This window comes from Acipenser ruthenus, chromosome 47 (genome assembly GCF_902713425.1).
Source record: "Acipenser ruthenus chromosome 47, fAciRut3.2 maternal haplotype, whole genome shotgun sequence".
NCBI lineage: Eukaryota > Metazoa > Chordata > Actinopteri > Acipenseriformes > Acipenseridae > Acipenser > Acipenser ruthenus.
This window is the reverse complement of record NC_081235.1, coordinates 9517613-9530351: the sequence shown is the minus strand read 5'-3', so window position 1 is coordinate 9530351 and position 12739 is coordinate 9517613. Positions and strand designations below refer to the sequence as shown.

General features: G+C 53.5%; 1 protein-coding gene across 2 annotated transcripts in view; it reads left to right on the top strand.

Moving 5' to 3' along the window:
• Positions 1–12739, top strand: part of LOC117415167 (semaphorin-6B) — a 52409-nt gene that overhangs the window by 35599 nt on the left and 4071 nt on the right. Inside the window, exons 6-16 of one of the 2 annotated variants that reach the window (XM_059014103.1) lie at positions 904–1005; positions 3844–3934; positions 4168–4287; positions 4765–4853; positions 5176–5393; positions 7758–7889; positions 7988–8137; positions 9366–9545; positions 10062–10202; positions 11325–11402; positions 12067–12125. In XM_059014103.1, coding sequence (XP_058870086.1) covers positions 904–1005; positions 3844–3934; positions 4168–4287; positions 4765–4853; positions 5176–5393; positions 7758–7889; positions 7988–8137; positions 9366–9545; positions 10062–10202; positions 11325–11402; positions 12067–12125 — 1360 coding nt within the window. The remainder of the gene's footprint in view (positions 1–903; positions 1006–3843; positions 3935–4167; positions 4288–4764; positions 4854–5175; positions 5394–7757; positions 7890–7987; positions 8138–9365; positions 9546–10061; positions 10203–11324; positions 11403–12066; positions 12126–12739) is intronic. The other variant, XM_059014104.1, reaches the window with a different exon arrangement.

Genomic DNA, 12739 nt, shown 5'->3' with positions numbered 1-12739 from the left:
GGGGCTCCCCCAAACCAACCCTGAACTGCACCCCGGGGCTCCCCCAAACCAACCCTGAACTGCACCCCGGGGCTCCCCCAAACCAACCCTGAACTGCACCCCGGGGCTCCCCCAAACCAACCCTGAACTGCACCCTGGGGCTCCCCCAAACCAACCCTGAACTGCAGCCCGGGGCTCCCCCAAACCAACTCTGAACTGCACCCCGGGGCTCCCCCAAACCAACCCTGAACTGCACCCCGGGGCTCCCCCAAACCAACCCTGAACTGCAGCCCGGGACTCCCCCGAACCAACCCTGAACTGCACCCCGGGGCTCCCCCAAACCAACCCATTTCAAGGGACGCTTTTCAAGTTAAAAATCACATTTTATGTAAATGAAACTTTCCGAGGGAGCACATCTGCGAAAGCACTTGAGTAACACCTCCCCCCCACCCCCATTACATCAGCCCCAGCACTGACTCTGTGGTTTGAGCTGTCGGAGCCAGAGCCCCTTTCTGAGCCCCTTTCCAGAGCAGCTGACACGGGGCTGGCAGAGAGCAGCACGGGGAGGAGAGTGAGAGTGTGATTGAAACCTGACTCCTGCTGGACAGCACAGAGGGAGTGGGTGGAGTCGTACTGAAAACTACACTATAGTATATACATAGACAAGTCCTCACCAATCACACAGAGTCTGTTTCTTCTCCAAATCATGATCACTGTATTACTCTGCTAGTGAGCTGAGTTCTGCTAGGGAAGACGCTCATTTATATCACAACACTGACATGCATTGCTATAAACCCATTATACTGTGACCCATTCACGACTCAGTCAGCCATATTCACATGCTGCATTGTCAGCTGTGCTGCACGGGGAGGAAGGTGTTTCTGTGGTTGACCTCTGATCTGACCTCTTGACCCCTCTCGACAGGACGAGTGTCGGAACTTCATGAAGGTTCTGCTGAGCCGGAGGGACGGCACGCTGTTTGTGTGCGGAACCAACGCCTTTAACCCTCTGTGTGCCAACTACTCCGTGAGTACTGGCCCCCGCTGCACTTCCACGTGTATTAATGAAACCTCTGCTCAGTCAGGGAACTTTATTTCTTGATGAAAGAATTGTGCCACTTTTATACTATTTAAATCTGGACCCGCGTGTCTGTCCAGTTTGCACGGCTGCAGTGCCTGGGAGTCGCTCGGTGTAGTTAGGTTTCAGTTTGACCTCTGCACTATAACACCTGGTGTCTGTAATTCTTAGATGAACTGCAGGGTCTCTGTGCACTGATTCTCTTAAAATCAGGGCTGTACTGTGCTCCAGTCGACAGCATGTCAATTCAATCTCGGGTGTGACTCAGCTCAGTAAAACCAGGAAGGGCTCAACTGCTCTGCAGCAGGTGCCTGATTTCCATCTACCCCACACTGCCTCCCAGTCCCTCAGCTCTAACCACTAGCCCACACTGCCTCCCAGTCCCTCAACTCTAACCACTAGCCCACACTGCCTCCCAGTCCCTCAGCTCTAACCACTAGCCCACACTGCCTCCCAGTCCCTCAGCTCTAACCACTAGCCCACACTGCCTCCCAGTCCCTCAGCTCTAACCACTAGCCCACACTGCCTCCCAGTCCCTCAGCTCTAACCACTAGTCCACACTGCCTCCCAGTCCCTCAGCTCTCACTGCAAGGCTACACTACCTCCATCCCAGTCCTCAAGAGAATCGGTTTAGGGTCCAAGGAAAATAATTTTTCCCCCGAGGCACAATCAAATCAGTTTGTGGAACAAGTGCATGAAATGAAAGGGTGGTTCTGTTTAATGGGAATTGAACCAATTTGGTTCCCTCTGCTCTGTTTGGTTTCACACATTTTGAACTCCCCTCCTAAATAAATCAATAGAAAGGTATAATCAGTCTGCAGCCTGTCCGCTCCCTTCCAGCGCGAGCCGTTCATCTCCCCGAGGGAGCGGAGCTGCCTCTCTGTACAGTGAGAATTGATGGAGCCCAATAAAAGCAGCACTTCGATGGGCAATGAACACGCTCCTAATTTACAGAGTCTATCACACCAGGGTGCAGCCCTCAGTCTTGTTCCATCGACACGGCTTTAAGGCCACTGTATTAAATGACCAGTTTGTACCAGTTAAGCTGCAGATTAATAAAGCAAGACGGCTGCTTCTTTAATTAAGGTCTGACTCAGCCAGGGATGTGCTGAGGGAAGGGGGGGGGGGCTCTGAGGGGAGGGTGAAGCTCTGAGGGGAGGGGCTCTGAGGGGAGGGTGAAACTCTGAGGGGAGGGGCTCTGAGGGGAGGGTGAAGCTCTGAGGGGAGGGGCTCTGAGGGGAGGGTGAAACTCTGAGGGAAGGGGGTGAAGCTCTGAGGGGAGGGGCTCTGAGGGGAGGGTGAAACTCTGAGGGGAGGGGCTCTGAGGGGAGGGTGAAACTCTGAGGGGAGGGGCTCTGAGGGGAGGGTGAAGCTCTGAGGGGAGGGGCTCTGAGGGGAGGGTGAAACTCTGAGGGGAGGGGCTCTGAGGGGAGGGTGAAGCTCTGAGGGGAGGGGCTCTGAGGGGAGGGGCTCTGAGGGAAGGGTGAAGCTCTGAGGGGAGGGGCTCTGAGGGGAGGGTGAAACTCTGAGGGGAGGGGCTCTGAGGGGAGGGTGAAGCTCTGAGGGGAGGGGCTCTGAGGGGAGGGTGAAACTCTGAGGGGAGGGGCTCTGAGGGGAGGGTGAAGCTCTGAGGGGAGGGGCTCTGAGGGGAGGGGCTCTGAGGGAAGGGTGAAGCTCTGAGGGGAGGGGCTCTGAGGGGAGGGTGAAGCTCTGAGGGGAGGGGCTCTGAGGGGAGGGTGAAACTCTGAGGGGAGGGGCTCTGAGGGGAGGGTGAAGCTCTGAGGGGAGGGGCTCTGAGGGGAGGGTGAAACTCTGAGGGGAGGGGCTCTGAGGGGAGGGTGAAGCTCTGAGGGGAGGGGCTCTGAGGGGAGGGTGAAGCTCTGAGGGGAGGGGCTCTGAGGGGAGGGTGAAGCTCTGAGGGGAGGGGCTCTGAGGGGAGGGTGAAGCTCTGAGGGGAGGGGCTCTGAGGGGAGGGTGAAGCTCTGAGGGGAGGGGCTCTGAGGGGAGGGGCTCTGAGGGAAGGGTGAAGCTCTGAGGGGAGGGGCTCTGAGGGGAGGGTGAAGCTCTGAGGGGAGGGGCTCTGAGGGGAGGGTGAAGCTCTGAGGGGAGGGGCTCTGAGGGGAGGGGCTCTGAGGGAAGGGTGAAGCTCTGAGGGGAGGGGCTCTGAGGGGAAGGTGAAACTCTGAAGGGAGGGGGGCTGTGAGGGGAGGGTGAAGCTCTGAGGGGAGGGGGGCTCTGAGGGGAGGGGGAGGGCATTGATTTAATCAGTCAGGATGGCAGTTTATAAATATTTTATATTCAAGGATCTCAAAAATATATTGTGATATTACTATATATTTCTATAATCTATAGACCCAAATATAGTGCAGGTGCTGTGTAAAGTATAGTGCAGGTGCTGTGTAAAGTATAGTGCAGGTGCTGTGTATAGTGCAGGTGCTGTGTAAAGTATAGTGCAGGTGCTGTGTATAGTGCAGGTGCTGTGTATAGTGCAGGTGCTGTGTAAAGTATAGTGCAGGTGCTGTGTAAAGTATAGTGCAGGTGCTGTGTATAGTGCAGGTGCTGTGTAAAGTATAGTGCAGGTGCTGTGTATAGTGCAGGTGCTGTGTAAAGTATAGTGCAGGTGCTGTGTAAAGTATAGTGCAGGTGCTGTGTATAGTGCAGGTGCTGTGTAAAGTATAGTGCAGGGTGTTCAAAGATTTGCCCTCTCCGGGGAGCGGATTGTGGCTTGTATGGAGCCACTCCCTGACGGTGTTCTGTAGGTAACCGGTGCGGTTCTGCCTGTTTCAGACGGACTCTCTGGAGCTTCTTGGGGACACGATCAGCGGGATGGCGCGCTGCCCCTACGACCCGAAACATGCCAACGTGGCCCTCTTCGCAGGTCAGACCCACCAGATCCTCTGCCACCTTTCTGATGTCAAAACCAAACAAGAGTCTTTAAATCCATGCATTACTCACAAAGCTTTGGGAATAGGATCTGATGCCTCTTAGCACTGTCTGCATCTCCTGTGTTGTCTGGTTTGTTCCAAGTTGTATTTTGCTCCAGTGATATCTGTTCCCTTTTGCTGTTCGCTTTGCTCCCTGGAACTGATCTCAGTGTGTCCTTTGTTTCAGGTGGGAACCTGTTCACGGCGACAGTGACGGACTTCCTGGCGATTGACGCTGTTATTTACCGGAGCCTGGGGGACAGTCCAGCTCTGCGCACCGTCAAGCACGACTCCAAGTGGTTCAGAGGTAGAGCCTGTCCTCCTCCTTGACAAGCATCCAACCAGAGCTTGAAACTCACAGCAGCTCTGCTGCACGGTGTGATTCACATCAACCCCTTGAAACTCACAGCAGCCCTGCTGCACGGTGTGATTCACATCAACCCCTTGAAACTCACAGCAGCTCTGCTGCACGGTGTGATTCACATCAACCCCTTGAAACTCACAGCAGCCCTGCTGCACGGTGTGATTCACATCAACCCCTTGAAACTCACAGCAGCCCTGCTGCACGGTGTGATTCACATCAACCCCTTGAAACTCACAGCAGCCCTGCTGCACAGCGTGATTCACATCAACCCCTTGAAACTCACAGCAGCCCTGCTGCACAGTGTGATTCACATCAACCCCTTGAAACTCACAGCAGCCCTGCTGCACGGTGTGATTCACATCAGCCCTGTTCTTGTTTGTATGAAGTGGGTGTATTAGCAGGCTTCCCTCTGTGTTTCAGAGCCCTATTTTGTCAGCGCTGTGGAATGGAGGGACCACGTTTACTTCTTCTTCAGGGAGATGGCAATGGAGTTCAACTACCTGGAAAAGGTAAAGAGGACTTTTACATTTGAAAAAAAAAAATTATAAAATGTATTTTTCAATGTTCTCTCTCATGTGTGTAAGGGAAGGTTTACTCTGTCAATCTCTCTCTCTCTCTCTCTCTCTCATGCTCTCTCTCTCTCTCTCTCTCTCTCTCTCATGCTCTCTCTCTCTCTCTCTCTCTCTCTCTCTCGCTCTCTCTCTCTCTCTCTTCTCTCTCTCTCTCTCTCTCTCTCATGCTCTCTCTCTCTCTCTCATGCTCTCTCTCTCTCTCTCTCGCTCTCTCTCTCTCTCTCTCTCTCTCTCTCTCTCTCTCTCTCTCTCATGACAGGTCCTGGTGTCTCGCGTGGCCCGTGTGTGTAAGAGTGATCTGGGGGGCTCTCAGAGAGTGCTGGAGAAGCAGTGGACCTCCTTCCTCAAGGCTCGGCTCAACTGCTCGGTCCCGGGAGACTCTCACTTCTACTTCAACGTGCTGCACTCCACCACTGGGGTCCTGCAGCTGGACGGGAGAGACGTGGTGCTGGGGGTCTTCTCAACACCGTCCAACAGGTACAGGGGGAGGAGGAGGAGGGGGAGAGGTATATAAAAGCTGACACAGCTGTCTTGTTAGGGGGCGACAGCTTCAAGCTGTACTGGTACTGGGATTTTTTACCTAGCATTTGGTGCCCACTGGTGGCAAAACACTGGACTTGCAGCTCATTGCATGATGAAGCTTTTGTCTTAAAGGGAACGTCAGGCACGGCCCCACTGCTAGCTCCCCGGCACGCAGCGAGCGGAGGGTGGGGGTCAGGGAGAGCAGCTGATTAAACGCTGCAACGCCAGCGTGGCTTTCATGCAGATGAAGTCGTTGGTATTCATGGCAGGAGCGGGCAGGTCGCTGTAAATGCCAACTTTAATAACATCAGCTGCGATTATAAATGGGCGTTTGCTGTTGTGGTGAGAAAGTGGAAAGAAGATTAATTTGGAGGAAGAGACAGAGAGCAGTGATCTATAACAATCTATAACAGGAGGCTGAAGCAGCTGCAAGAGCTGACTGGCATATCTACAGCGTATCTCTCTTTATAACCAATCTTCAGTGTGGGGATCTGGGAGCAGAGGATGTCCTAAAATCTAAGGATTATCCCATTACAATTTGTATCATAGATTCCCTGTCAACACACACCCACACACCCACCCCCTAGGGACTGGTCCCGATGAACAGAAGCACATGTCAGTGATCTCAAGACAATGCCACATTCAGCTTCACTCTGAACAGCTGCTTCCACACAGGAGCCGCGGGCATCACTGCTGTGAGATCAGCCTCCTGCAGCCCAGCGAAACACATCCACTCCTGTCATTCACACAAGAGATCAGCCTCCTGCAGCCCAGCGAAACGCATCCACTCCTGTCATTCACACAAGAGATCAGCCTCCTGCAGCCCAGCGAAACACATTCACTCCTGTCATTCACACAAGAGATCAGCCTCCTGCAGCCCAGCGAAACACATTCACTCCTGTCATTCACACAAGAGATCAGCCTCCTGCAGACCAGCGAAACACATTCACTCCTGTCATTCACACAAGAGATCAGCCTCCTGCAGACCAGCGAAACACATTCACTCCTGTCATTCACACAAGAGATCAGCCTCCTGCAGACCAGCGAAACACATTCACTCCTGTCATTCACACAAGAGATCAGCCTCCTGCAGACCAGCGAAACACATTCACTCCTGTCATTCACACAAGAGATCAGCCTCCTGCAGCCCAGCGAAACGCATCCACTCCTGTCATTCACACAAGAGATCAGCCTCCTGCAGCCCAGCGAAACGCATCCACTCCTGTCATTCACACAAGAGATCAGCCTCCTGCAGCCCAGCGAAACGCATCCACTCCTGTCTCACACAAGAGATCAGCCTCCTGCAGCCCAGCGAAACGCATCCACTCCTGTCATTCACACAAGAGATCAGCCTCCTGCAGCCCAGCGAAACGCATCCACTCCTGTCATTCACGCAAGAGATCAGCCTCCTGCAGCCCAGCGAAACGCATCCACTCCTGTCATTCACACAAGAGATCAGCCTCCTGCAGCCCAGCGAAACGCATCCACTCCTGTCATTCACACAAGAGATCAGCCTCCTGCAGCCCAGCGAAACACATCCACTCCTGTCATTCACACAAGGCAATTCATGCACAAAGCATCACAAAGTGCTCTACAGTGGAGAAAAAAAATGCACTGCATAGAAAAACTTGAGATTGATAAATAAATGAAACAGCAAACAGAACCCAGCCTGTAGCCAGAGATGCAATTCAAGCTGCTGTTTTTCAGCTTCATGAATCATTTCCAATTAAGTCGTAGTCTGTGTCTGTTTTTGCAGTACATACACAAACACAGAGGTGTGTCTGCCTGAGGCTTAGATTGAGTCTCAAAGCCATCCCAGCAAAGTGCATGTGTTGGGCCACCTGCTGGCTGGATCCCGCTAATACACAGAGCGTGCCGTGAAGCTCTTCGCCTTCATTCAGCAAACGCAGATGTGCATTCAAACAAATTGGAGATAATGAGCGGTTTGACTCGCCCACATTTAAGATGTGATTCTAATTAAGGTTCTGGGGACGATGATTTTAATCAGCTTTGCAGAAAAAAAGCTTTTTGAGTCTCCTCTTTTTTGACCTGGTATAAAATGTGCTTTATAACCCGAGTTAAGAGCAGCTTGCAGCAGCTGTGCAGGAGCACTCAAATGAACACCTTGCACACACACACCAGGGAGCAGATACCCAAGAACACAGAGCCCCAGCTGCAATTTACACACGTGAATCTCAACTGGCTGGAAAAGAAGACCTTTTATTTGCATGTATTGTTATTTTTTCTGTTGCCTGCAGTCTGAAAGGCTGTATTGCACTTGCTGTGGAATCAGCCCTGTTTGTTGTTTGTGCTGCCCAGTATCCCCGGCTCTGCCGTGTGTGCCTTCGATATGGAGCAGCTGGACCGGGTGTTCCAGGGGCGCTTCAAGGAGCAGAAATCTCCCGAGTCCATCTGGACCCCGGTGCCGGACGAGGCTGTGCCCAGACCCAGGTAACCAGCACCACAGAACCACAGCATTAACTACGAATACGTGCAGCCAACCCTGTCCCTGGTGCAAGCTCCCCCTGATGGGTCCTCTCTCTTCCCAGACCTGGAGGCTGTGCTCTTCCAGGATCCAGGTTCAACTCCTCCAGCAGCTTCCCTGACGAGATGCTGACCTTCATGAAGACGCACCCCCTGATGGACGAGGCCGTCCCCTCGCTGGGGCCCCAGCCCTGGATCATCAGGACCATGGTCAGGTAATCCCTCCCCACACCCTGCCTGCACTCAGAGCTGTCACCCTGTATCTGTGATCCCACCCTGCCTGCACTCAGAGCTGTCACCCTGGATCTGTGATCCCACCCCTGCCTGCACTCAGAGCTGTCACCCTGTATCTGTGATCCCAGCCCTGCCTGCACTCAGAGCTGTCACCCTGTATCTGTGATCCCAGCCCTGCCTGCACTCAGAGCTGTCACCCTGTATCTGTGATCCCAGCCCTGCCTGCACTCAGAGATGTCACCCTGTATCTGTGATCCCAGCCCTGCCTGCACTCAGAGCTGTCACCCTGTATCTGTGATCCCAGCCCTGCCTGCACTCAGAGCTGTCACCCTGTATCTGTGATCCCAGCCCTGCCTGCACTCAGAGCTGTCACCCTGTATCTGTGATCCCAGCCCTGCCTGCACTCAGAGATGTCACCCTGTATCTGTGATCCCAGCCCTGCCTGCACTCAGAGCTGTCACCCTATATCTGTGATCCAGCCCTGCCTGCACTCAGAGCTGTCACCCTGTATCTGTGATCCCACCCTGCCTGCACTCAGAGCTGTCACCCTGTATCTGTGATCCCAGCCCTGCCTGCACTCAGAGCTGTCACCCTGTATCTGTGATCCCAGCCCTGCCTGCACTCAGAGCTGTCACCCTGTATCTGTGATCCCAGCCCTGCCTGCACTCAGAGCTGTCACCCTGTATCTGTGATCCCAGCCCTGCCTGCACTCAGAGCTGTCACCCTGTATCTGTGATCCAGCCCTGCCTGCACTCAGAGCTGTCACCCTGTATCTGTGATCCCACCCTGCCTGCACTCAGAGCTGTCACCCTGTATCTGTGATCCCAGCCCTGCCTGCACTCAGAGCTGTCACCCTGTATCTGTGATCCCAGCCCTGCCTGCACTCAGAGCTGTCACCCTGTATCTGTGATCCCAGCCCTGCCTGCACTCAGAGCTGTCACCCTGTATCTGTGATCCCAGCCCTGCCTGCACTCAGAGCTGTCACCCTGTATCTGTGATCCAGCCCTGCCTGCACTCAGAGCTGTCACCCTGTATCTGTGATCCCACCCTGCCTGCACTCAGAGCTGTCACCCTGTATCTGTGATCCCAGCCCTGCCTGCACTCAGAGCTGTCACCCTGTATCTGTGATCCCAGCCCTGCCTGCACTCAGAGCTGTCACCCTGTATCTGTGGACGGCTGTTTGTAAGACGGGTGCCTCTGGTGTTTCAGGTACCACCTCAGCAAGATTGTGGCGGACACAGAGGCCGGCCCCTACAGGAACCACACGGTCCTCTTCCTGGGCTCAGACTCGGGGAGCGTCCTCAAATTCCTCATCAAACCCAAAAGTGAAAGCAACCCTGGCAACAGCAGCCTCTTCCTGGAGGAGTTTGAAGGATACAACCCTGACAAGTAAGAGTCCAGTCATCTCTAACCAGCCCTGATCTGCAATCCTATTGTCTGTGCAGAATCAAGAGCCTTCTTTACAACCTGCTGTTAGTTAACCTGAATTCCTCTATCATTGGCACCTCTACAGTATACATATGATGCAAGATTTATCAAGGGCTTTACGCCAAACTGTAATTTACAAAACTAAACAAAACATTAATGTTACAAATCAAGTAAAGAAACCACTCTGAAGGTAAATTTCTGTGCCTCTCTGTGTCTCTCTGTGCCTCTCTGTGCCTCTCTGTGTCTCTCTGTGCCTCTCTGTGTCTCTCTGTGCCTCTCTGTGCCTCTCTGTGTCTCTCTGTGCCTCTCTGTGTCTCTCTGTGTCTCTCTGTGCCTCTCCGTGCCTCTCCGTGCCTCTCCGTGTCTCTCCGTGCCTCTCCGTGCCTCTGTGCCTCTCTGTGCCTCTCTGTGTCTCTCTGTGCCTCTCCGTGTCTCTCTGTGTCTCTCTGTGTCTCTCTGTGTCTCTCTGTTTCCCAGGTGCGGTGGAGATGGCCCCGAGTCCAGGAGCATGTTAGCCATGTCTCTTGACAGGCCCAGCCGCTCTCTCCTGCTGGCCTTCCCCTCCTGTGTGGTCCGGGTCCCCCTCGCTCGCTGCCAGCAGCACTCCCTGTGCATGAAGTGAGTTTATACAGTGTGTGCACACCCACACCCACACCCACACACTGCCCACACCCACACCCACACCCACACACTGCCCACACCCACACACTGCCCACACCCACACCCACACACTGCCCACACCCACACCCACACCCACACACTGCCCACACACACACCCACACACTGTCCACACCCACACCCACACCCACACACTGCCCACACCCACACCCACACCCACACCCACACACTGCCTACACACACACCCACACACTGCCCACACCCACACCCACACCCGCACACTGCCCACACACACACCCACACCCACACACTGCCTACACACACACCCACACCCAAACGCACACACACTCACATGCACACACACACTCACACGCACACACACACTCACACACACACTCACACGCACACACACACTCACACGCACACACACGCACACACACACTCACACGCACACACACACTCACACGCACACACACACTCACACACACACTCACACGCACACACACACTCACACACACACTCACACACACACGCACACACACACACTCACACTGACACACACACACACACTGACACACACACACACACTCATACGCACACACACACTGACACACACACACTGACACACACACACACACTCACACGCACACACACCCACACGCACACACACACGCACATACTCGCACACACACACACACGCACACACACACGCACACGCACACACACACACACACGATGAGGGCGATGTTATAAGAACATAAGAAGAACATAAGAAAGTGTACAGACGAGAGGAGGCCCCATTCAGCCCATCTTGCTCGTTTGGTTGTTAGTAGCTGATTGATCCCAGAATCTCATCAAGCAGCTTCTTGAAGGATCCCAGGGTGTCGGCTTCAACAACATTACTGGGGAGTTGGTTCCAGACCCTCACATTTCTGTTGTGAATGCCCCTTTATCTAGTGTTGTAGTCCTTCACTACAGTTCAGTGAGGGTAACCCTTTGTTTTGAAGCGGATGTATATTTGCAATGGTTCACGGTGCTGCTGTGAGTGGGATCTGCATTATTAATGTGTCTCTAACCTTGACTTCTTGTTGTTTCTGTATTTGCTTGTTTTCTTGTTTTTAGAAACTGCATCTCCACTCAGGACCCGTACTGCGGCTGGACCAAGGGCAGCACCTGCTCCTTCCTTGAACCTGGGACCAGGTGAGGACTTCACTGCAGGCATTCAGCCTTCAAGCACCCTGCTGCAGCTGCACCAGGGAGCCCTGCTGAAAAGGGAAAGGCTGTGATAGTGGAGTGGAGGATCTCACAGCCTTTCAAACGCAGTGCACAGAAATGCCCACAAGCTCATGAGACACACAGGGGAGTGGGTTCAGGTCCTGTGTATGGGCGGACTGGCACAGTATTGATCCTCCAAACAAACTGCTCTGAAAGTGCTTTCTACTGCTACTCCTCTCCGTTGCCGAGGGCATAAAATCAGTGAAGTTTCTGTTTCTTTGCTCAGATTTCTCTTTCTTTCACTGATGCCCATTCGCTCTGGCCACTTCACTCCTGTGATTCACTGCACTGCCCCCTCAGGTACAGAGTGATCAATGCCATGTATATGCTGTGAGTCATCGCTAAAACATACGAGTAATAGCAAAGGCTTCACAAAGGCATTTCCTAAATTCTACATTTCTCACAAAATATCCAGCTCCTCTGAACCCCCCCCCCCCCCCCGCTCTGCTCCTGCAATCAGAGGATTCAATTCATCATGCAATGAAACAATGACAAGCCCAAGGTTCCAGTGCAGTGATGCTAATATGAATGCTGTGTTCTGCTGTCATGTTGTTAAATTGCAGTTCCAATGTCATTGTGTCGATTGCAGGCTCCCGTTCGAGCAGGACGTTGATCATGGAAACACCTCCTACCTCGGGGACTGTGACGGTGAGCGCTGATCCCATTCACTGTATTGCACTGCCTTCACAGCGGACTCAATTATCCAAACTCACTCAGTGCCTGACCTGAGAGGGGCTCCCCGCGCTCTAATGGGGGGGCGGGGGGGGGGGGGTCTGAAGCTAAAGTTGCACTTTTAGTTTTGTGAGTGTTCAGCTGTTATTGACTGAGAAGAGAGAGAAATGGATCGACAGTAAAAGTAACTGCGCCTCCCTCTCTGGCAGAGCCAGGCAGAGCGGAGTGGAGCAAACTGATTTTCATACTAGTGCAACAGCAGTCCGATCAATACCCGAGAGAGACTGGGGGGACAGACTGTCCCTAAATTGCATCTTTTGTAAAGTTATTGCTGCGGTTATCTGTGAAGCGCTTCGAGAGAGAGCTGCTTTCTGTTAAACGGTTTCTCAACAGCAGCGCGCTGCTTCACACACAATGCATCATGTAAATACAGCACGACCCCTGTCTACTGCAGGGAGCACTTTCCAGACAATTAGAGAGGCAGAGAGAGGGGGGAGAGAGGGAGGGGGAGAAGGAGAAGGAGAGGGAGGGAGGGAGGGATAGAGGGTGAGGGAGGGAGGGAGGGAGAGAGGGATAGAGAGAGAGAAGGA